The sequence below is a fragment of the Myxine glutinosa genome, unplaced genomic scaffold, assembly GCF_964187855.1.
Source record: "Myxine glutinosa unplaced genomic scaffold, kmMyxGlut1.1 SCAFFOLD_1688, whole genome shotgun sequence".
Taxonomy (NCBI): Eukaryota; Metazoa; Chordata; class Myxini; order Myxiniformes; family Myxinidae; genus Myxine; species Myxine glutinosa.
Window position 1 is genome coordinate 1,013 of NW_027617783.1, and position 25,042 is coordinate 26,054.

The 25,042-nt window shown below is 44.7% G+C and overlaps 1 protein-coding gene across 4 annotated transcripts in view; it reads left to right on the forward strand.

The window, feature by feature from the left end:
• Window positions 1–441: 441 nt before the first annotated feature.
• The window catches only part of SLC10A7 (solute carrier family 10 member 7), a 64,021-nt gene continuing 39,420 nt past the window's right edge, over window positions 442–25,042 (forward strand). For 2 of the 4 annotated variants that reach the window (XM_078769205.1, XM_078769207.1), the window contains exons 1-6: window positions 450–723; window positions 770–1,122; window positions 12,539–12,621; window positions 16,530–16,666; window positions 17,139–17,214; window positions 21,423–21,461. In XM_078769205.1, coding sequence (XP_078625331.1) covers window positions 1,023–1,122; window positions 12,539–12,621; window positions 16,530–16,666; window positions 17,139–17,214; window positions 21,423–21,461 — 435 coding nt within the window. In that variant the 5' untranslated portion in view covers window positions 450–723; window positions 770–1,022. Of the gene's footprint in view, window positions 1,123–12,538; window positions 12,622–16,529; window positions 16,667–17,138; window positions 17,215–21,422; window positions 21,462–25,042 lie in introns of all 4 variants that reach the window. The other 2 variants (XM_078769206.1, XM_068132420.2) reach the window with 2 other exon arrangements.

Sequence of the window (25,042 nt, forward strand, 5' to 3'; positions counted from 1 at the left end):
GTGTACGGTAGTTTGTTACGATTGAAGATGTGGCTCCGAGTCTGTCGACCTTAATTGCGTCCCCTCTGCTTAAATTGATCTATAACATCCCGCTGCGATCCCCCATGTTCACCTCGTCTTCTTCAGTTCAATTCACTCATTAACACGTCACGCTACAGTCGCCTCAGATCTACACAACTCTTCGCCATACTCTAAGCGCGTACATTGTGCAGTCGCCTCAGATCTACACAACTCTTCGCCATACTCTAAGCGCGTACATTGTGCAGTCGCCTCAAATCTACACAACTCTTCGCCATACTCTAAGCGCGTACATTGTGCGGTCACCACTTGATACCACAGGGGATGCGTCACCCATGACCCACCCGTCACATAACGACTCACCACGTCACGTTTGACATATTTCTCCTCCCACTTCCACTCCCCTGTCTCCCTTCGACAAACACTTCCGCACCGGCGAGATGATCTGTGCACTTCCCAGGCAGAGTAGGGAAGAGGTTTGAGAAATTGTTTAGAAGTTGAGGTGGATCAGAGAGATGCGAGTAGCAAGGTCGTGACTGGGACTGGGTGAACAACGAGGAGGTGACTGGGTGATCAGCGAGTGGGTGAACAGCGAGGTGGTGACTGGGTGAGCAGCGAGGGGGTGAGCAGTGAGTGGGTGAGCAGCGAGGTGGTGACTGGGTGAGCAGTGAGTATGTGAGCAGCGAGGTAGTGACTGGGTGAGCAGTGAGTGGGTGAGCAGTGAGTGGGTGAGCAGTGAGTGGGTGAGCAGTGAGTGGGTGAGCAGCGAGGTAGTGACTGGGTGAGCAGCGAGGTGGTGACTGGGTGAGCAGCGAGGGGTGACTGGGTGAGCAGCGAGGTGGTGACTTAGTGAGTGGGTGAGCAGCGAGGTGGTGACTGGGTGAGTGGGTGAGCAGCGAGGTGGTGACTGGGTGAGCAGTGAGTGGGTGAGCAGCGAGGTGGTGAGTGGGTAAGTAGCGACGTGGTGACGGGTTCTTGCAGACGGCTGCGTTGAGGAAGTAGACATGTCGCTATTGGAGAGACTTCAGAAGGACTGGTTCCTCATTTGTTTGATCATCGCCATCGTCCTCGCTCGACTGCAGCCCGATATTGGCGCCAAGAATGGTTTGTCGTCCCCTCTGTGTCCCACTCCTAATCCCTGTATATTGAGGAGAGCTCGCTCACCGTGTTTCCTGCTATGTGACACGTTCCAAATATTTATTTATTATATATATACTGTATATATATATATATATATATTTCCCCCCTTTAATCTATTTATTTATACATATTTAATACGTTTGATTTTGGGACAGTTGCTTTGCTGTGCATTGATGGATATATCTACGTCATCACGTCATCGCACGTTGTGTTGTGAAAGTGAAAGGTAATAATCATTGAGGTCTTGAGAGAGATTTGGCGTGTGCTCGGAGGGAGCAGCAAATCATGTAAATTTAAGGCTTCTTACGTGGAACTTCCGTGTAAAGGTAAACGTAAGAATGGAAATAGTAACTGATCTATTAATGCTTCTTACTTCTTACCACGAACTATACCGTCATGGCCATCACCAAGCGCAGTAATACCAGTGATGTGTTTGGATACATGATCGAGGTTCGTGGAAGAGCTTGATCAGAGGGAAAGGGTACAAAATGGAAGGGGGAAACACAAACAACAGGGTTGAATTGTAGTGGGGGCCTGGGGGTAAATGTGAGCCTGGGGTACAAGTGATGTAGTGGGGGTAAATGTGAGCCTGGGGTACAAGTGATGTAGTGGGGGTAAATGTGAGCCTGGGGTACAAGTGATGTAGTGGGGGTAAATGCGAGTCTGGGGTATAAGTGATGTAGTGGGGGCTAAAAGTGAGTCTGGGGTATAAGTGATGCAGTGGGGGCTAAAAGTGAGTCTGGGGTATAAGTGATGCAGTGGGGGCTAAAAGTGAGTCTGGGGTGTAAGTGATGTAGTGGGGACTAAAAGTGATTCTGGGGTATAAGTGATGTAGTGGGGGCTAAAAGTGAGTCTGGGGTATAAGTGATATAGTGGGGGCTAAAAGTGAGTCTGGGGTATAAGTGATGTAGTGGGGGCTAAAAGTGAGTCTGGGGTATAAGTGATGTAGTGGGGGCTAAAAGTGAGTCGGGTATAAGTGATGTAGTGGGGGCTAAAAGTGAGTCTCGTGTATAAGTGATGTAGTGGGGGCTAAAAGTGAGTCTGGTGTATAAGTGATGAAGTGGGGGCTAAAAGTGAGTGTGGGGTATAAGTGATGTAGTGGGGGCTAAAAGTGAGTCGGGTATAAGTGATGTAGTGGGGGCTAAAAGTGAGTGTGGGATATAAGTGATGTAGTGGGGGCTAAAAGTGAGTCTGGGGTATAAGTGATGTAGTGGGGGCTAAAAGTAAGTCTGGTGTATAAGTGATGTAGAGGGGGCTAAAAGTGAGTGTGGGGTATAAGTGATGTAGAGGGGGCTAAAATTGAGTCTGGTGTATAAGTGATGTAGTGGGGGCTAAAAGTAAGTCTGGTGTATAAGTGATGTAGAGGGGGCTAAAAGTGAGTGTGGGGTATAAGTGATGTAGTGGGGGCTAAAAGTAAGTCTGGTGTATAAGTGATGTAGAGGGGGCTAAAATTGAGTCTGGTGTATAAGTGATGTGACTTCCGGTCCCTCGGGCGACGGCCGACGAGGCTTGCTTCGAGCTCTCCACGGCATCGAAGTTTGAGTGTTTTCCCATTCGTGTCTTTGTCGGGTTTCCGCTGGTTGTTTTGTTGTGTGTGTGTGTTGTTGTGTGTTTCTGTTTAGTTTTGGTTTTGTGGTTGTTGCGGATTTGTGTGTGATTGGTCGTTTCTTATTCGCGCGTCGTGCGCGGCCTGGTCTTTTCGGGCTCCCTTCCTGCCGTCGGTGTTTTATGAGTGTAAGTTCTTTCCTTCATAGCATTTGCTTGTTTCTTTGATTTTCTTTTCTCCCCCCTGCCTCTCGCGGGCATTTTACCCTTTGTCCGGCGTTTTTAAAAACAGGACAAACGGATAGACAAATAATTATATATTGATTCTTTCTCTCCTCCCGGACACGTGCTTGTTCGCTCTCCTCCTCGTCTCGACTTGTGCCCCGCCCCCTGTATCTCGTTTTTCTTCCGCCTCTGCTCCTTCTTTCTCAAATCCACGTTCTCGCTTGGAGACTTTTCCCAGATTGTTTTTCATGGTTTTCATGGTTCTGTTTGGATATTGTTGGAATAAGTGTGTACCCTGGTCAGAATAGGTACACCGTATCCCTGCGTGTCGTAAGAGACGACTAAGAGGGTTGGCGTCAGGAAGGGCATCCGGCCATAAAAACATTGCCTCAAAAAGAGAACCATGACAATTACAACTACATATGGGCAGGGTGCAGCCCGAAGTGGAGATCGGTTTCTGAGGTTTGGGACATGGAATGTAGGGACAATGACAGGGAGATCAGGAGAAGTGGTGAAAGTATTGGTCAGAAGAAGAGTGGACATATGTTGTGTGCAGGAGACGAGATGGAAGGGAAGTGGTGGGAGAATGGTGAAGGGTAGGCAGGGACAGAAATACAAGTTTGTGTGGCAAGGGTGCCCGGAGGGCGTGAATGGTGTTGGTGTCCTGTTTTCTGAGGAGTTTGTAGACAGTGTGGTGAGTGTGACGAGAGTGAGTGATAGGTTGATGATGGTGAAAATGATGATTGGAAAGCTCTTGGTGAACATCATCTGGAAACGGAAAGCTCTTGGTTATGCTCCGCAGGTTGGTTGAAGCGATGAAAAGAAGGACAAGTTCTGGTGTGCGATAGAGAAGCTGATGGAAAACGTGAAAGATGAGGAAGTTGTTGTGGTGGGAGGAGACCTGAATGGACATGTGGGAAGGAGTATGGATGGTTTTGAGGGAGTTCATGGGGGTTACGGATTGGTGTGAGAAATGGAGAAGGTGAAAGGATTTTGGAGTTTGCTGATGGAGCTGATTTGTTGATTTGTAATACCCAGTTCCAGAAAGAGGATAATAAGCTTGTTACATACACGTCAGGTGGGTCGACGACAACCGTTGACTACCTGATGGTGCGTAGGCGAGATAGGGGGCACCTCCGGGACACAAAGGTGATCCCGGGGGAGGAGGCTGTTTCACAGCACCACTTGGTTGTCTGCGACATAAGGGTGAAAGGTGCGAGGAGAGCTCGGCGGGTGAAGTACCAACCGAGAATGAAGGTGTGGAGGTTGAAAGAGGTGACAGTAAGGGAGGCATTAAAAGAGAGGCTGAGTAGGGTAGAGGATGATGTGGTTGAGCTTGAAAGTGGTTGGATGTCAATGAAAGCTAGTCTGTTGGGAGCCGTTGGTGAGGTATGTGATGGACAAAAGGACCACCGAGGCACTCGGAAACATGGTGGTGGGATGATGAAGTTGGAAAGAGGATTGACGAGAAGAGGAAGAAGTTCAAGGAGTGGCAGAAGGCGAAGGGTACGGGAGCAGAAACAGCAGAGCATGAAAGTTATAAGGCAGCCAGGAAGGCTGCAAAGAAAGAGGTAGCAAAGGCGCAGGAGGCATGGAGGAAAATGTTCGGAGAACGCTTGGATTCGGAAGAGGGTCAGAAAGCAGTATTCAGGATTGCAAAGCACATAGCGAAAGAGAGGTGTGATGTGATGGGGGTGAGTTGCTTGAAGGATGAAGTGGGACAAATCGTTGTCGACCCAGATGGAATTAAAGGAAGATGGAAAAGATATATGGAAATGCTGTTGAATACAGAGCATGCATGGGATGGCAACATAGAGAGTAACCCAGTTTTAGGACCGGCAGAGAAGATAACTGAGAAGGAAGTTGAGGAAGCGATAAAAGCAATGAAGAGTGGAAAAGCGGGAGGGCCGACGGGAGTTGTGGGAGATATGTTGAAGGCAGCAGGAAGTTGGGGTGTGAAGAGAATGACAGAGATCTGTAATCTGGTGGTGAAAGAAGGCCGCATTCCAGTGGATTGGGAACTGAGTACCCTCGTCCCTCTATACAAGGGGAAAGGTGACCCTCTGGAGTGTGGCACGTACCGAGCGATAAAGTTATTGGAGCATGGAATGAAGGTATTGGAAAGGGTGTTTGAGAGGAGGATAAGGAAGAAAGTGAAGATCGACGAAATGCAGTTTGGATTTATGCCAGGAAGAGGAACGACAGACGCGCTTTTCATTGTGAGGCAGTTGCAGGAGAAGTACATGGAGAAGAGGAAGAAGTTGTTTTTTGGGTTTGTTGATCTGGAGAAAGCATTCGATAGGGTTCCACGCAAAGTATTGACATGGGCATTGAGGAAGTTCGGAGTGGAGGAATGGTTGATCAGAGTAGTGATGGCAATGTACAAAAGAGCGCGCACAGCTGTAAGGACGAAGGATGGGAACAGTGGTGAGTTTGAGGTGAAGGTGGGAGTGCATCAGGGGTCGGTACCAAGTCCACTACTATTTGTAGCTGTGATGGAGGTGCCGGCTCAGAACGTAAAGGAGGGTTTACCGTGGGAGTTGTTGTATGCAGATGATCTGGTGTTGATTGCAGAAAGTATGGATGGACTGAAGGAAAAGATGAACAAGTGGAAGGAATGTCTGGAGGCAAAAGGTCTGAAGGTGAATATCGGAAAGACGAAGGTGATGGCAAGTGGTAAAGCATGTGGTGAGGTGGAAAGAACTGGGAAGTGGCCGTGCTGTGTGCAGGAAGGGTGTCGGAGTGAACTCCATTCAATGTACAATGTGCGCTGAGTGGGTTCATCAAAAATGTAGTGGTCTGAGAGGGTCATTTACCAGTGTGGCAGCTACATTCAAATGTAAGGTGTGCACAGAGGGACCTGCAGATGGAGGAAATGTTGAGTTGGATCTTGGAGACGGCGTGAAGCTGGAAGGTGTGAAAACATTTTGCTACCTCGGAGACATACTGAATGGAGAAGGTGGATCAGACTCGGCAACGGTTGCTCGAGTGAGATGTGCATGGAAGAAGTTTCGGGAACTGTGTGGCGTGCTGATGAGGAGGAGAGTGTCGCTGAAGCTGAAGGGAAAGGTGTATGCTGCATGTGTGAGAAGTGTTATGATTTATGGGAGTGAGACATGGGTAATGAACGTAGAGCAGCAACGAAGGCTGGAAATGGTGGAAATGCGAATGGTTTGGTGGATGTGTGGAGTATCGTTGAGAGAGAGGAAGACAAATGATGAATTGCGAAAGATGATGGGAATAGAGCCTGTGATTGATGCTGTGAAGAGGAACAGGTTGAGATGGTTTGGTCATGTGTTGAGGAAGGATGAAAGTGACTGGTTGAGAAGAGTGATGGAAATTAATGTAGAAGGAAGTAGAGGACGGGGAAGACCGAGAAAGATTTGGCTAAAGATGGTGGAAGAAGAAATGCGGGCAAGGGGGTGAACAAGGAGAGATGCAGAAAATAGGGCAAAATGGAGAAGATTGTCATGGGGACCGCAGGGCTAACCCCCGCTCTAGCAGGGAAAATGGCCTTAAAATGCATGTTGTTGTTGTTGTTGTTGTTGTTGTTGTTGTTGTTGTTGTTGTTGTTGTTGTTGTTGTTGTTGTATAAGTGATGTAGAGAGGGCTAAAAGTGAGTCTGGGGTATAAGTGATGTAGAGGGGGCTAAAATTGAGTCTGGTGTATAAGTGATGTAGTGGGGGCTAAAATTGAGTCTGGTGTATAAGTGATGTAGTGGGGGCTAAAATTGAGTCTGGTGTATAAGTGATGTAGTGGGGGCTAAAATTGAGTCTGGTGTATAAGTGATGTAGTGGGGGCTAAAAGTAAGTCTGGGGTATAAGTGATGTAGTGGGGGCTAAAAGTAAGTCTGGGGTATGAGTGATGTAGTGGGGGCTAAAAGTGAGTCTGGGGTATAAGTGATGTAGAGGGGGCTAAAATTGAGTCTGGTGTACAAGTGATGTAGAGGGGGATAAAAGTGAGTCTGGTGTGTAAGTGATGTAGTGGGGGCTAAAATTGAGTCTGGGGTATAAGAGATTGATTGAGGGCTAAAAGTGAGTCTGGGGTATAAGTGATGTAGTGGGGGCTAAAAGTTAGTCTGGGGTATAAGTGATGTATTGGGGGCTAAAAGTGAGTCTGGGGTATAAGTGATGTAGTGGGGGCTAAAATTGAGTCTGGGGTGTAAGTGATGTAGTGGGAGGTTAAAGTGAGCCTGGGGTATAAAGTGATGTAGTGCAGGGGTGAAAGTGAGCCTGGGGTGTGAGTGATGTAGTGGGGGGTTAAAGTGAGCCTGAGGTATAATAAGTAATGTAGTGCAGGGATAAAAGTGAGCCTGGGGTATAATAAGTGATGCATTGGGTTTTAAAGTGATCCTGGAGTATAAGTAATGTAGTGCAGTGGTAAAAGTGAGCCTGGGGTCTTACCAATAGGGGGGGGGTTAAAGTGGACCTGGGGTATGTGATGTAGTGTGGGCGTAAAAGCGAGTTTTGGGTATCACGTAATTTGGATCTTTGCCAAATTTTGCAATTTTTTTTTCTTCCAATTTTCAATTATTTTAATTTTCAATTGTTTAATTTTTCCAAGTTCCTATTTAATTATTTAATTTTTATTTTATTTATTTTTGCAATTTCAATTTTTTTCAATTTTCAAGAATTTTTGAATTATAAAAAAAAATTTTTTTTTTTTTTCCAATTATTAATTCTTCATTTGTTGTTATTTTTTCAATTATAAATTTTTCTTTTTTTCCCCAATTTTCAATTATTAAATTTTTCATTATTTTTTTTGTACATTTATCTTCATTATGAGGCAGAATTTGATGTGCTACCAATTAGCTAATACAGTATTATGAGTTGACTATCCAAGGAACCATCAGCGATCTCTGATCGCAGTGCTGTAGTTTTGTATCCAGAGTCGAGGCTCATGGAAGAGCTAGAACACAGAACGTAATGGAGCAGAACATATCAAAATAAGGACAACTTGGTGGAAATGGGTGAGAGGTATGGCTGGAGCGGGGAACACCCGAACAGCAGGGTAGAGGGACACTTGAGGGGGGGGGGGGGGGGAGATGGGCATGGGGAAGAATGAGATCAAAGTGAGGGGACGAAAACACAAGGGTGGGTGAACAAGCTGGATAAAGTTCAAACACAGCACAAAGAGAAGGGAAAACTTGGGAAGAAAGAAAAATGGAACAAAAAATAGAGCGAGGGAGAGTGGAGAAAACATAATTATTTAGAAAGGAAGGGGTGGACTTGCAGTGGGTTAATGAGAGTATGAAATATCATGAGCATCGAGAGGGGATAACCTGAGGTGCTGGTGAACAACCATGTGGAAGCCCTTTCAGGGAAGAAAGGGAATGAACACACCGAGGAAGTTGGTTCAACAGGTGAGAGAAAATAGGCACAAATGAGTGGAGGTGGGCAGTGAGCATGGCTGACTGTAAGCACTCTGAAGAAAGCTGGGGAGGGGGGGGGGGGCGGTTGGAGGTTTAGGTTGGGGGGGATAGAACAAGGAAATGGCAGAAGGTGCAAGACAAGACAGAGGTGCTAGATAAAAGAGAGGCCACCGACCTGTGTGTGATACGGTATTAACAGGCTAAGAGATTCAGCTTCATCATGGGATAGTCCATTGATGCTGAGGGCCTTGGTTTCCAAGGCATCCAAATGTGCAAGGTGTGAGTCAGGGGTGGCAGCCCAAAGGGGAGAGTGGTCCTCCATCGAGCTGTGAATGAAGGCCTTGTAAGTTGATTTTTAAATGAACGTTATCACCTTTTGGGGGATAAATATGAACATTATCACTGTATTGTGGGTTAAATGTTATCACGTTATCAGTTTCCCCACCACCTCTTTCTCTTTCTATACGCAATGGTCACATCCTCAATGTATTGGGTTTGAATCCGTCTGAAGGCAAAAGTATTAAGAGTTTGGTTTAGGGTTGTATGCTTCTGGAAACCGAATTCATTTTCAAGAGGATTATCGCATCATTATGGGATTATGGTTAAAAACCCAGCTCACTCTCCAATGATCACGTTCTGGGATATCTTCCTGTGCTGCCTGATCTTGTTTACATTCGATAGGTTTTGGGATTGGCTGTTAAGTTGATGTTTTTAATTGCATCGTCTGGGATTTAATTATAAATCGATTCTGCGGGTGTGGCAGTGATGTAGATTAAAGCAGAAATTTATAATTAATTCAGGGTGCTGGCAATAGCTTGCCTACTGTGGGATCTTTAATGTCCACCAACTAATGGTAATGCAGACGGGACAACCCGGCTTAACGTCTGTCCGACCGACGGACGGCACATTTTGTGATGCAAGGCCTCCATCCCCAGAGAAGCATTTTATAGTCTGGTTGGGAATTCAACTCAGACTAGACAGCTCAAAGTTAAGTAAGTTATACCTCTGCAAGTTCCTGTCAAATTAGTCAAGTATCAATAATTCAAGACAAAGTGGGATGTGTACTGTATGTTTGGCACACCTTGTCCATGCTTAATTGCATAGAGCTATGGTCGCCCCCTCACAATTTGCGTTCCCACCGGTCTCTGTCATTTGCCATCCTTTTGACCGTCAACAGACGCATCTCCACATCCTCACAAATGCTGTCCCGCCATCACTTTGCTGGTCATCCATTTAGCCTCGGATTGTTGAAGTCAGTCTAGTACACCTCTTGTAGGTATGTGTTTGGTTGGCCCAATATAATTGATTGTATTATCAATAATACAATCAATTATATTGGGTAGAATTATAACTCATTATTTTCTCCCATCGTTAGATAAGAGCATAATGTTCCAGTTCTTGATGAGAATATATTAAGATATTAAAAATGTTTGCAATCTACTGCTGTCTGTATTAATGTTTGAAGAAAATGAACCAAGCTATGCAATGCATTATTGGGTAAAATTCCGGGGGCATAGAAATGCCTCTATATATGGTATGTGCCATGTGGCAAAGTATAGAAAAGAAGGGACATTCTATAGCATGTAGAAAATGCCAAAAAATACAAAATAAGGAGCATTCAAAAAAAATCTCATGTGCATGCTGGACTACCATTGTGTTCTTAGGAGGAACCAAGTAATGCTTTGGAAAAGTTCATATAAAGGGACGCCAATTTGATTCATACAGCTGCATGAAGAAGTAAAGTGTTTTAACCTACAGATGTAGGGCGCCCCTTTATATGAACTTTTCCAAAGCATTACTTGGTTCCTCCTAAGAACACAAGGGTAGTACAGCATGCACACGAGATTTTTTGAATGTCCTTTATTTTCTATAGTTTGCCACATGGCACATACCATATAAAGGGACTGTTTCTATGCCCCTAGCATTTTTCCCAAGAATATATACAGTATATACTAGAGTATAAGACCCGTCGCTTCGCCGATAGAAATATCAATGTTTGCTGTGATGGCTAATCTATGGAGGAAGAAAAAAAAAGAATTCCTGGGAGATCCTGCTCTCCGTGCAGGGATAGCCAACGTCATGTGTTGGCATTTGCAGTTTAGACACGTGTGTCCATGTACCCATTTAAAAAAAACAAAAAAAAAATTTTTTGGATCACAAACACTCCCTGGAGTTACCCGAATCCACCGTAGTTGGATTTATTGAAATCCGTTAATCCGTTCTCAAGTTATAACACGACAAACAAACAGACAGACTGGCTCCTTTTATGATATATATATATATATACACACGTTCATGTTAAATTCAGAAACTGTCAACATCCATAATGACGCATTGCTAGATGGTTCCCCTGGAGCTTGGCAGGCAATGCAAACATACGTGGCGATGGCGTCATGACATTTGCCCATTAGGTTGGAGCACCAAATTACAGATACTAATATATACAGTATATATACAGTGTATATATATATATTTAATTTTAAAGCAAAAGCTATGGCAAGTTTATATTAACTATGGCAAACCGATGTATATTCCAAGATTCAGCTATTTTCAATGTATAGCCTTTGAGATATGAGCGCCAACACTTTTGGCGGACAGACGGACAAACTGACAGACACCAACATGGATGCGAGGGTTTTCTTCATAAAACTCAAGAATGTGGAAAGGGACGTTGCTGAAATTTGGAACATATTATCTTGCCATACAAAGCATTTACTTCTGAAATGTGCAGCGAGTTTCGTCCAGTAGAAGCCGAGAAATGAATTTTCAGCTGCTATGTTAAAGTTGCATACAGAGAAACCGTTCCATATAAAGGGAAGGCGCTTTGCGCCTCCCTTTATTCAGAGCAAGGAATGGTTTCTCAGAGGTGTTTGAGACAAATGTAGGTTTACATCAATGGTAAATTATTAGTCCTTTTGTATTTGTCATGGTGATGTAGGCTATGTGTTGAATGAAGGAGCAATAAGAATGTTCTCCGTCCCAATTGAGCTGACCTCTTCTTAGCCATTCCATCGAGCCTTGTTTGCCTATGCTTATTCTGTCCAATTATTTTTTGTATCTTCCTGCTCTTTTGTCTTTCTCCCAGTTGTCGGTGTATATCTGTTGGTATTTCGCTTTATATTTTTTGTAGGGTAGAAATTTAATGAGCAAGGAAGTGTGTGTGTGTGTGTGTGTGTGTGTGTGTGTGTGTGTGTGTGTGTGTGTGTGTGTGTGTGTGTGTGTGTGTGTGTGTGTGTGTGTGTGTGTGTGTTTGTGTATAGGTAGGTAGAAGGGTGGAATAATTGGAGGGGCTTTGAGCGTGGTGTTTCTGGGGTGGCCTATGCTCGAAAAATTCCAGTTAGGCTGAGGGCAGAGATTTACAAAAGGGTATTAGGACTCTTTACTTGGATGGAGTTGTGGCCTGGGCCTTCAGAAAGGAAGAGGAGAGATTGCTACAGAGGTGATCTTTCTTCCGGAAAGGATGGAAGTGTGTGCAGGTATAAGGGACATGAGCAAAAAAGCATGGGAGTTACATCTGTGCTGGTTGGGGCATGTGCTCATGAGGGAGGGAGTATGGTATTGATATGGATGCAATTTTTAGAATGAGAAGGAGGCAGACTTAAATTGAGGTGGCAAAATGTGGGGGAGAGGGACTTTAGAGAGAGGGTTTACTCAGGATAGAGGGATGTAGAGAGGGAAAACTCAAACTGTTAGGGTTGGGTCTGGCCGTCCCTAGAATAAACTGGGATTAATTCATTAATTAGGGCCATGAAACTAGTAGCCTAAAACGTTTTGTATTGTATTCCTTTAAAGGTTTCATTCAGCTTAGTCATCTTGTGCTGCAGTACACATGTTCCTCAATGATCCTATTTTATGTTTAAATATATATATATATATATCCTTTTCTAAAGTATAATAATGCTGCTTATTAGTCCCCTACTGGTGTACACCGGAGGGGACTATAGGTTTGCACTCCGTTCCTCCGTCTGTCAGTCTGTCAGTCCATCACGCAAAGAACAGTTTTCCGGACTTTTTTTCTAAACTCTTAATGCTAATGATTTCAAACTTGGCACATGGTTTCCTCATGATACGTTACAGATCAAGTTCGAACTTCACGACGTTTCGATCATTTTTGACAAAGTTATGGCACTTTGAACTTTGGTAATTTCCCCAACAGTTTTCCGGACGGCAGAGTGCCGGTAGGGAACATGTATTGCAGCGCAATACTCAGAATGCTTGTTTCTCTTGTTTGTCACACAGGCCCTCTGCACCCAGAGATCAGTGTGTCCTACCTCGCTGTGTCTACGATTTTCTTCAACAGTGGTCTTTCGCTGCGAACAGAGGTATCGGTCTCTTGCTGTTTGTGCCAAGTTAATCCGTGCTCACTCATGCCATGGTTTTTTTTATTTACAAAGTCAAGGCTCATGGAAGAGCAAAGTGATGGAGGGTATAAACAGATAATAGGGCAGCAGGCAATGGTTGAATAAGCAAGGAAATGAGTGACCATGAAATTGAGAGAGGATGGGAACAAGTACTGTAACCTGCAGGTAAGAGGGTTGGTTTGTAAGTGTCGATGAGGGCAAAAAGGGTTGTGGGTGCGGATGGGAGATGACACTAGATTGCTCTGCTTGAAGAGACCTGTGGGGACAGTAGAGTGAAATAGAACAGCAGTTGAGGCCTTCCGTCGGACTTAATTTTGTATGTTTAATCTAAATGGAGTTACTGGAAAAACATGTACATTCTGGAGTTACTGATGGGTAGTGGGGGTTGTGGGCAGCGGGGGTAGTGTGGTGAAGGACTAAGAGAGCAGAGGGAGACAGACCGGAGGAGAGGCGGTTAAACGTAACTAAGGCCACCGACCTGCCTGCGATGTGAGAAGATCAGAACTTTGTTTTGGTCTCATCATAGGAATTTTAAATAATGTTCAGAGCTGTAGATTTCAGATTTCACAGAATTCAGGTGACAACACACGATGCTGGGGCACCAGTAGTTCTGATTTTCCAAGGGAAGGCGTTGAGCGACGTAGGATGTGATCTGCGGCTGGCTTTGGATGCCAGTTTTGCTACATTATTAGCCCAGGAGAAATCCAAAAGACTGAACTTCTTCCTTGGTGGGTTCATTTGACGATCCGTCCTGAACGACAGGCAGAGAGCTTGGCAAGCAGAGCAGAATGCTAGACTGTGACGAATGCCTGAGATATGTCCAGGAAGACCTTCCTGACATCATGTTTGAGATTTGGGTGACCTCCAACCATTTCTGAGAGAGGATCAGCAGCCTGTCCAGATTTGAGTGACTGGCATGGAATCCAAATTCATGGTCAGATATCAGGTTGTTTGAAAACAGGGAAAGGATTGTCTTCAGCAGCAATAACGGATTCCATAACTTTGCTTATACAGTACAATACTGTAATTGCAAGTAAGCTTATCGGTCTATAGTTGATAGATATCTATTTAAACCCTTCTATTAGGCACGAGTGCTGTTTTCTGACTTCCTGGTAGAAATGAGGACAGGCTGAATGGAGCAGACAGAGGAGAAGCAAGAGCAGCAGAGTAGTATTTGAGAAAATGAGCACTCCAGCCATCTGGGCCAATCACTGCAGCATAGTTGAGATGTAATCCATCGCCTGTTGGGCACTGCCATGTGAGCTCTAGGCTGATGATATACTAGGATTCAATGTTGAAATCCTGTATGCCATCTTGATTTGTCTACTCTCTTTCTTTACCTTCTCAGGTGGGAAGGACGCAACGTCCTGTAGACGTGGGTATGAGTAATTAATATGGGGACAGAGCGGGATGGGTTGGGTACACAGATATTTGGAGGCAAAAGCAGAGGTTAGACATTCTTCCTTATCTCGAAAAGTGTCTGCATGGATGCTAGGTGAGGTGAAGGAGGGGATTGAGGTGAAGCACATACCAGACAGATTTGATAAGATGCCAACATGACTTGGATGAAGGATACTGGGAGGAAAGTTTATCCTTGAGATGTGCAAGATGATGTTTTCTGGCTTGCTTCATTATGGACGCACACTTTTTGTGAGCCATTTGGAGTGACCTAAAGTTACCCTCAGTAAGTTTCCTTTCGACGATGAAAACGCAAGGTGTGTGACTGCACCTGCCTCCCACAACAGCCGATGTACCAGGGCCGAGACGATGGATAAGATAGCCGCAGACGGGATGGGGTAAACTGGTGCATGACAGAAAGTAAGCCTTTGTGAAAGTATTCCCATGTGGAATCAATATCAGATGATGTTAAGATGGTAGCCCAATCCTTTTGTGAGAGGACAGATTACAGTCCCTGCTATAGTTGGGCTGTGCAAACAGCCATATTCTGTGTCGTTGAGGCTGCTCCATTATAATAACCAGAGGTGGGCTTTGACAAGAACATGGGTAGTTAGTCATAACATTGTCCAGGATGGAGGTCGGAGGACATAACAGTTGTATAAATCGGGTTTGAGATGTTTACTGATGGGGTCAGACCCATAGAGTCGCAGAAGGCCTTCACTGCAATACCATGGCTCGCTGTTGCAGAACTGACAGACAGCCAGCTTGTATGGTGACAGTTGAAATCACTGCAGATTCGGAACTAAGAGTTGGGAAGGTTGGTTATAAGTTGATTGATGTTGAATAGAGGTCTATAGAGTATGGTCATCAACACGTGGATGGTATGCTACAAGGCCAAACACTATCTGGTTGATAAACGGCCAGATGTATTCCAGTGGGGGGCTGACAGGGCTTATTGAGGACATTGGACAATGAGGAATGGAGTTCTTGACAGAGAGGACAATGCCACCTCCGAAACGGGGGATGGGTCTGTCAAAACACAAGAGAGAATAGACAGTGAGGGGCACTTTGGAACTGGAGACATCCTACGAGAGGAATACTTCTGTCAAATATACAATTTCCAGAATTCCAGTGGTACCCAAAAGGAAGAGATTGGATATATTAGAATGGTGACTTCGAATATTGGTTCACCCCATTTTGAGGAAAGAGATGAGTGGGCGGGATGCCGTGTGGGCGGTGGGGGCAGGTGCGTACAGAGGTGGTGCACTAACCTTTGAATAAAACATACGAATAAAATAGCTCGAGTTATCTTCTGTGAAGGAATAGAAGGTGCTGATGTTTTGGGCTTTATCGTTCATCGAAGCAAGAGAGCAGGATGCCCAGTCGGCGACTGGCTTTGGAGGCCAGCTTGGAAATGTGGTTTTCCCAAGAAAGATCATTGTATTCTTATGTTTTTATTCCCTTGTGCTGCCAACGCAGATCGCTAGTTTTGTGCTGGCATTGGCAAATACGGTACACACATACGGTACGCACATACCTTTGAACTGTCTAGTCTGGGTTCCATCCCCGACTCAACTATAAACCGTCGGATTGGTGGTTCACTGGCAGTTAGAGAGTTGGGGTCCCTCCGAATGACGTTAAGCCGAGTGTCCCGGCTGCTATCGTTACTTGATGGATGTTAAAGATCCCACAGTGTCTTTTACGACGAGTAGGCGAGGTATCGCCGGTACCCTGACCAACCTCCTGCCCTAACTACCATTAAGAAAGCAAAAGCAAAGCCAAACCAGCCAATGTGATCCTCGTCATTGGGTTGCTTTGACAACACCGAACTTTGACAACACCGAAGGACATCATAGAGATAATTGGACTTGCCTTTACTATGGATATCTCTCCATCCCTACTTCTGCCTCAATGAAGGGAATTTCTACCAAGAGATTGTAACTGTGAATGGCGGAGAGGGATAGCTTGGGTGAAGACGGTGAATGATCCACCTTTAGATCCACCTTCAGAGGCCATTTTTCCCTGCAGAGCAGGGGTTGGCCTTTTTCGGGCACAGTGGTCCCCTTTTTGAAGCAATGTTTTATGTCTAGAACTGTCTAGTCTGGGTTCCATTCTGGGTGAATAGCAGCAATATTTAGCGGGGATGCGATGCTGCCATTTTGCTGTAAATGTTGTGATGACACCATGCTTCTGTGATTACTGTCCTGAGCCTGGACCTGATTGAGGATTCCAGGTACACCGTGCACCAAATGAGGATGAAATCGATCGTTCGATCTGAGTGCTCTAGATATAATATGTTTGTAGAATATGTTGAGTTTTCTCTCTTCTGCATGACCTTGTATGAGCAACTGAAGTGTGCAATGATTGAAAGTTCTCTCATGCTTGGTCATCTTCAGACATACAAGAATAAAAAACACTAATTCCTCCTCTTCCTCCTTCCCTTCCCACTGCGTGGGTATTTTCCTCACCAGGAACTTGCAAACGTGTTACTACATGTGCGGTTACACGTTTTTGTTCAGACGTTCACACTCTGCTTCTTCCCTGCTTCCATATGGCTTTTTATTCAGCTCCTTTACTTTCTGCCTCTCGACCCATGGTTGTTACAAGGGTGAGTGACCTGGAGGATATCATATTCCTATGAGGAAAATTTAAGAGAGCTGTAGGACAATGGGGGGAGATGGGAATGCGGAGTAGCATATTTAGGCACGAAGCCTCTCATCCACCAGACTCGGTGATGGTTAGAGCGTCCACTCCGAGTCTGGGAGGTCGGCGGTTCAAAGCATGTCCGTATCACACCAAAGACTTAAAAAATGGTATGTGCTGCTTCCTTGCTTGAAGTTGAGCATTTAAAAAGGATAGAGCATGGACAAACAACCATAAGTGGGCAACCATTGTTTAAGCTTTGATGGGCCTCCTGGATTGAAGTTCCTTATAAGGGAATTAACTCGTATTATTTATTATTGTCACTTTAACACAAATTAGACTGAAAAACAAGATAAAAACAAACTTGAACAATGCCATATTTAAGTTTTCATGCCGTCTAACTTCCATCCGCACCCCACCCTCTCTATTTTGACCAGACTGCAGATTGTGGCATGCATGCCTCCACCAGTTTCCTCTGCTGTCATCCTCACAAAATCAGTTGGAGGAAACGAGGTACGTAAGACTGGTCCAGTGAAGTATTGTACACCGCTCCTTTCCTATGCCATCTCCAGGTGCTGCATAACGTCATTGCCGGGCACCGAAGGGGGCTCGGCAATGACGCACGCTGAAAGGGAGTACTCAGATTTCACTCTGGTTGTTTGTTGTACACCGCTCCTTTCCTATGCCACCTCCAGGCATTGCAAATCGTCATTGCCGGGCACCGAAGGGGGCTCGGCAGTGACGCACGCTGAAAGAGAGTACTCAGTTTTCACTCTGGTTTCTTGTTTGTTTGTTTTCTTGTTTCCTTGGTTGTCCGGACGATATCTCAGCCATCCTTTGAGCTAGGAAGCTGAAATTTCGGCACAATAGTGAGCAAGTCCTTTGTCAAAAACGGTATTTTTTGTTTTTTGATTAATCAATAAATTGAGGAGTTATTTAATTATTAGCGATTAATTCAGTACTTATTTAATTAATCAAATTTCCTTTCTCTTCTGACCATTAACTCAGGCACCTTTTGAGTTAGGAAGCTGACATTTGGACATGCCAATGACCAGGTGATTTGGCTGCAAAGGATATTTTTGATTTATTAATTAATAAATTAATCGATTAATTATGTAATTATTTGATTAATGCCAAAAAAAAATTTAAATTTAAAGTTACAGATTCTGATGAAATAGTGGTAGTTTATGTGTTCTCTGACCAAATTGATTAATAATTTAATTTTTTTATGATTATTATTTATTTATTTTCATTATTAATCATTTATTTATTTTCTTTCTCATTTGGCCAATATCTCAGGCACCTTTTGAGCTGGGAAGCTAATATTTGGACATGAGTGACCAAGCGATGTGGCTATCAAGGATATTTTTGATTTATTGATTAATCATTTCATCTATTAATTATTTATTGATTAATCGATTAATTATTTATTGAGTAATCAATTAATTATTTAATTTTTTATAAATGACTTATTTAATTACATTTCTAAAAGATACATCTTCGGATGAAGCACTAGTGGTTTAGTTATGCGATTAGCCAATTGATTATGAAAATATTTTGTGATAATCTTTTATTGATTTTAATTATACAATTAATCAATCAATTAGTGTACACCTATCCCTCCCAATGCAGCCTCAATGAGCTGCACTGCGGTATTGCCGGGCGCCGGAGGCGCCCCGGCAATGCCGCGCTGCAGCATATTTAATTATTTGGCATGGGGCGGTGTACTTTGAATGTATGTGTACTTGTTTTCTTGTTTTCTTGGTTGTCCGGGCGATATCTCAGCCATCCTTTGAGCTAGGAAGCTGAAATGTCGGCACAGTAGTGAGCAAGTACTTTGTCAAAAACGGTAGTTTTTGTTTTTCGATTAATCAACTAATTGATGAGTTATTTAATTATTAGCGATTAATTAAGCGATTAATTATCGAGGCCTCGATATTGTATACAAAAAAAAAAAAAAAAAAAAAAAAAAAAAAAAAAAAATTAAGTACTTATACATTTCCTTTCTCTTCTGGCCATTATCTCAGGCACCTTTTGAGTTAGGAAGATAATATTTGGACATGCCAATGACCAGGTGATTTGGCTGCAAAGGCTATTTTTAATTTATTAATTAATCAATTAATCAATTAATCGATTAATTATTTAATTATTCGATTAATGACTAATTTTCTTTTCTTTTTTAGTTTCAGATTTGGATGAAATGGTGGTGGTTTGTGTGTTGTTTGAGCCAATTGATTAATTATTTTAAAAAATTATGATTATTATTTATTTATTTTCATTATTAATCATTTATTTATTTTCTTTCTCATCTGGGCAATATCTGAGGCACCTTTTGAGTTAAAAAAAAAAAAACCACCTTTAGAGGCCATTTTTCCCCGCAAGCGGGGGTTGGCCTTTTTCGGGGACCGTGGTTGTTGTTTTTTTTTTTGGTCCCCTTTTTGAAGCAATGTTTTACGGCCGGATGCCCTTCCTGCCGCCAACCCTTTTTGTCGCCTTTTTACGACAAACAGGGAATTACCAGTCAACTGGTACTCAATTTGCCGACCTCGGAAGGATGACAGGCTGAGTCAACCCCCCTGGCGTTAATTCAGCGATCGACCGGGATTCGAACCCAGGATCCTAGGATCCTAAGCTGGCACCCTAGCCGCTAGCCCAACACCAGGGTTTTTGAGTTAGGAAGCTAATATTTGGACATGACAGTAACCAAGTGATGTGGCTATAAAGGATATTTTTGATATATTGATTAATCATTTTTCCGATTAATTATTTATTGACTCATCAAATAATTATTTAATTTTTTTATTAATGCCTTATTTAATTAAATTTCTAAAAGATACATCTTCGGATGAAGCACGAGTGGTTTAGTTATGCTATTAGCCAATTGATTAAGAAAATATTTTATGATAATCTTTTATTGATTTTAATTATACAATTAATCAATCAATTATTGTACACCTCTCCCTCCCAATACAGTCTCTATGAGCTGCACTGCGGCATTGCCGGGCGCCGGAGGCACCCTGGCAATGCCGTGTTGGAGGATATTTAATTATTTTGCATGGGGGCGGTGTACTTTGAATGTATCTGTACTTGTTATTTTTGTTTCATACAGAAATAATGCCATATTTGTTGGGAATGAGCTTTACCCTTCATATCTGTGTCGAGATACGAGGATGAGCTGGGCCTAATTGCTGATGCCTGCTTAGGTTAGCTGAGCATTAGAGATAATGCATGAAAACTTTCTGAGGCCAAAGCAGGAAGTGAAAGTATGGAATTGGAAAGGAAATTTTAAAATCTGTTCGCGAGACGTGTGCATACACATTCAAAGGAGGAGACAATCAAATGTCGCCGATATATCCACGTTGTGTTGACAAAATGGTCCCTGTGTCGCTACCATGGCGACCATCTCATGGACTGATCAAGTTTAACTGTAGTTTTCATCAGCAACAGTTTTGTACTTAAAGTCGTAGTCAGCACAAACTAACTGATTTACACAACATTAATGTCTCAACATCCAGTCGATAGAATTCACGAATGTAATCCATGGCCTGTTGGGCCTTCCCATGTGAGTGATATACTGGGACTCGAGGTTAAAATCCTGTAGGCCATCTTGATTTGTCTACTCTCTTTGTCTTGCACATAATGTATGTATGAGCTAGAAAAGGGCAGCATTATAGCTGGGAAATGAATGATCGTTTTAAGGCCATTTTCCCCGCTAGAGCGGGGGTTAGCCTTGCGGGTCCCATGACAATCATGGTTCTCTGTTTGAGGCAATGTTTTTTTTATGGCCGGATGCCATTCCTGACGCCATTATAGCTGGGAAACTACCATAATAAACAGGTAAGTCGAACACAAATACTTTTACTGACAAAGAGGTGGAGATAGAGCCAGAAATAATGAAAAAATGCAAGTAAACACAGGCAAGGCAATAGAGGGAAGAGTGAAGTGGTGCCAGAGGAAAATAAGGGATGGGGGGTTGTGGGAGACAGGGGTGACACCAAATACATGCAGACATTGAGGAGTGTAACCAAATTTTTGAGCAAGGGGTGCCTTGGCCAAGCTGCGGAAATCATTTGGCCACAGAAAGCCAATCCATCACTTGGCAGGCAGTGTCTTGGCTCCATCCATCAGTGTCGATGCAGGCAGAGCACGAAGGGATCCCCGAACCGCACCTGCAGCGTGAGCGGTGCTGTGTGGAGGCCTAGCGTAATCGTGTTAGGGTGTCGATGTCAAGCCTGCTTGCCTCTAATGCTCACTGATTCCTCAGAATTACCTACTGCTGTGGCAATGGCTGGTCTTATCGTTGCTTGTGAGAAAAAGAGAAAGAAAACCTTAATATCTCATATAAATATGACTTGAAAGCATTGTGCGTTTCATGATGGCGTTTTGGTACTATTGATTGTGGGCCTAGAGCTATTGGAACTTATTGGTGCTCAAGTAGACCCTCCTTGGTCTGTGCACGGTGACGTTTGAGATCTGAGCTTGAAAACAGAAAGCGATGCTCGTCCAAGACGAGGCCTTTCTGCTTGGGCTAGAAATCGAAATCCATGAGCAAATGCAAAACCTTCCTCGAGATGTTAGAAACTGTGGAGCGTGTGGCATTCCTGTGACCAGTCACTTAACTGCTGAGTGTTCATGGGACTAAGGGTGCATGAACGAATGCCCATGTGCACGCACCTGTTATTTGAAGTGGTCTAAGGTTTTTCTCTATGTACCGTGTGCAGGCAGCTGCCATATTCAACTCAGCATTCGGGAGTTTCTTGGTAAGTACAACAACACAACAGGCATTTTAAGGCCATTTTCCCTGCCAGAGCGGGGGTTAGCCTTGCGGTCCCCATGACAATCTTCTCCATCTTGCCATATTTTCTGAATCTCCCCTTGTTAACCCCCTTGCCCACATTTCTTCTTCCACCACCTTTAGCCAAGTCTTTCTCAGTCTTCCCCGTCCTCTACTTCCTTCAACATTCATTTCCATCACACTTCTCAACCAGACACTTTCATCCTTCCTCAACACATGACCAAACCATCTCAACCTGTTTCTCTTCACAGCATCAATCGCAGGCTCTATTCCCATCATCTTTCGCAATTCATCATTTGTCTTCCTCTCTCTCAACGATACTCCGCACATCCACCGAACCATTTGCATTTCCACCCTTTCCAGCCTTCGTTGCTGCTCTACGTTCATTACCCATGTCTCGCTCCCATAAATCATAACACTTCTCACACATGCAGCATACACCTTTCCCTTCAGCCTCAACGACACTCCCCTCCTCGTCAGCACGCCACTCAGTTCCCGAAACTTCTTCCATGCACATCTCACTCCAGCAACCGTTGCCGAGTCTGATCCACCTTCTCCATTCAGCATGTCTCCTAGGTAGCAAAATGTTTTCACACCTTCCAGCTTCACGCAGTCTCCAAGATCCAACTCAACATTCCTCCATCTGCAACTCCTTCTGTGCACACCTTACACTTGAATGTAGCTGCCACACTGGTTAATGACACTCTCAAACCACTACATTTTTGATGAGCCCACACAGCGCACATTGTACATCGAATGGAGTTCACTCCGACACCCTTCCTGCACACAGCACACGGCCACTTCCCAGTTCTTTCCACCTCACCACATGCTTTACCACTTGCCATCACTTTGTTTTTCCGATATTCACCTTCAGACCTTTTGTCTCCATACATTCCTTCCACTTGTTTATCTTCTCCTTCAGTCCATCCATACTTTCTGCAATCAACACCAGATCTGCATACAATAACTCCCATGGTAAACCCTCCTTTACGTTCCGAGCCAGCACCTCCATCACAGCTACAAATAGTAGTGGACTTAGTACCGACCCCGGATGCACTCCCACCTTCACCTCAAACTCACCACTGTTCCCCTCCTTCGTCCTTACAGCTGTGCGCGCTCTTTTGTACATTGCCATCACTACTCTGATCAACCATTCCTCCACTCCTAACTTCCTCAATGCCCATGTCAATACTTCATATGGAACCCTATCGAATGCTTTCTCCAGATCAACAAACCCAAGAAACAACTTCTTCCTCTTCTCCATGTACTTCTCCTGCAACTGTCTCACAATAAAAAGCGCGTCTGTCGTTCCTCTTCCTGGCATAAATCCAAACTACATTTCGTCAATCTTCACTTTCTTCCTTATCCTCCTCTCCAACACCCTTTCCAATACCTTCATTCCATGCTCTAATAACTTTATCGCTCGATACGAGCCACAGTCCAGAGGGTCACCTTTCCCCTTGTATAGAGGGACGAGGGTACTCAGTTCCCAATCCACTGGAATGCGGCCTTCTTTCACCACAAGATTGCAGATCTCTGTCATTCTCTTCACACCCCAATTTCCCACTGCCTTCAACATATCTCCCACAACTCCCGTTGGTCCTCCCGCTTTTCTACTCTTCATTGCTTTTATCGCTTCCTCAACTTCCTTCTCGGTTATCTTCTCTGCTGGTCCTAAAACTGGGTTACTCTCTATGTTGCCATCCCATTCATTCTCTGCATTCAACAGCATTTCCATATATCTTTTCCATCTTCCTTTAATTCCATCTGGGTCCACAACGATTTGTCCCACTTCATCCTTCAAGCAACTCACCCCCATCACATCACACCTCTCTTTCGCTATCTCCTTTGCAATCCTGAATACCGCTCTCTGACCCTCTTCCGAATCCAAGCGTTCTCCGAACATTTTCCTGCATGCCTCCTGCGCCTTTGCTACCTCTTTCTTTGCAGCCTTCCTGGCTGCCTTATAACTTTAATGCTCTGCCTTTTCTGCCCCCGTTCCCTTCGCCTTCTGCCACTCCTTGAACTTGGTGAGTAAATCATAATATTTAAAATCTCTCTGTCTCGCTACCCCTGGCTCTCCACCCCTGGCTCTCCACCCCTGGCTCTCCACCCCTGTCTCTCTACCCCTGTCTCTCTACCCCTGTCTCTATACCCCTGTCTCTCTACTCCTGTCTCTCTACTCCTGTATCTCTACTCCTGTCTCTCTACTCCTGTCTCTCTACTCCTGTCTCTCTACCCCTGTCTCTCTACCCCTGTCTCTCTACCCTTGTCTCGCTACCCCTGTGTCTCTACCCCTGTGTCTCTACCCCTGTGTCTCTACCCCTGTGTCTCTACCCCTGTGTCTCTACCCCTGTGTCTCTACCCCTGTGTCTCTACCCCTGTGTCTCTACCCCTGTCTCTCTACCCCTGTCTCTCTACCCCTGTCTCTCTACCCCTGTCTCTCTACCCCTGTCTCTCTACCCCTGTCTCTCTACCCCTGTCTCTCTACCCCTGTCTCTCTCCCCCTGTCTCTCTCCCCCTGTCTCTCTCCCCCTGTCTCTCTCCCCCTGTCTCTCTCCCCCTGTCTCTCTCCCCCTGTCTCTCTCCCCCTGTCTCTCTACCCCTGTCTCTCTACCCCTGTCTCTCTACCCCTGTCTCTCTACCCTTGTCTCTCTACCCCTGTCTCTCTACCCCTGTCTCTCTACCCCTGTCTCTCTACCCCTGTCTCTCTACCCTTGTCTCTCTACCCCTGTCTCTCTACCCCTGTCTCTCTACCCCTGTGTCTCTACCCCTGTGTCTCTACCCCTGTCTCTATACCCCTGTCTCTATACCCCTGTCTCTCTACCCCTGTCTCTCTACCCCTGTCTCTCTACCCCTGTCTCTCTACCCCTGTCTCTCTACCCCTGTCTCTCTACCCCTGTCTCTCTACCCCTGTCTCTCTACCCCTGTCTCTCTACCCCTGTCTCTCTACCCCTGTCTCTCTACCCCTGTCTCTCTACCCCTGTCTCTCTACCCCTGTCTCTCTACCCCTGTCTCTCTACCCCTGTCTCTCTACCCCTGTCTCTCTACCCCTGTCTCTCTACCCCTGTCTCTCTACCCCTGTCTCTCTACCCCTGTCTCTCTCTCCCTGTCTCTCTCTCCCTGTCTCTCTACCCCTGTCTCTCTACCCCTGTCTTCCCACCACTGTCTCTATCGCTCTGCCCTGGTCTCTTTACCCCTTTATCTTTACTGCTTTATCTCCCCACCCCTGTCTGTCTACCCCAGTCTCTGTCTCTCTCCCCCATGTCGCTGTCTCTCTACCCCATGTCGCTGTCTCTCTACCCCATGTCGCTTTCTCCCTATCCCTGTCTCTGCCTCTCTACCACTGTGTCTGTCTCTCTACACTGTCTCTATCTTTAACCCTGTCTCTCTCTCTCTCTCTCTCTCTCTCTCTCAATATCTCCTTCTCCCAAATAACAAATATCGACGATAACAACAATATCATTGTTGTTAATATTGTACAACGACAATAATGTGCCCCTCAATGCAAGCCTTCCTGGCCTGAGTGAATGTCTAATTGCTCTC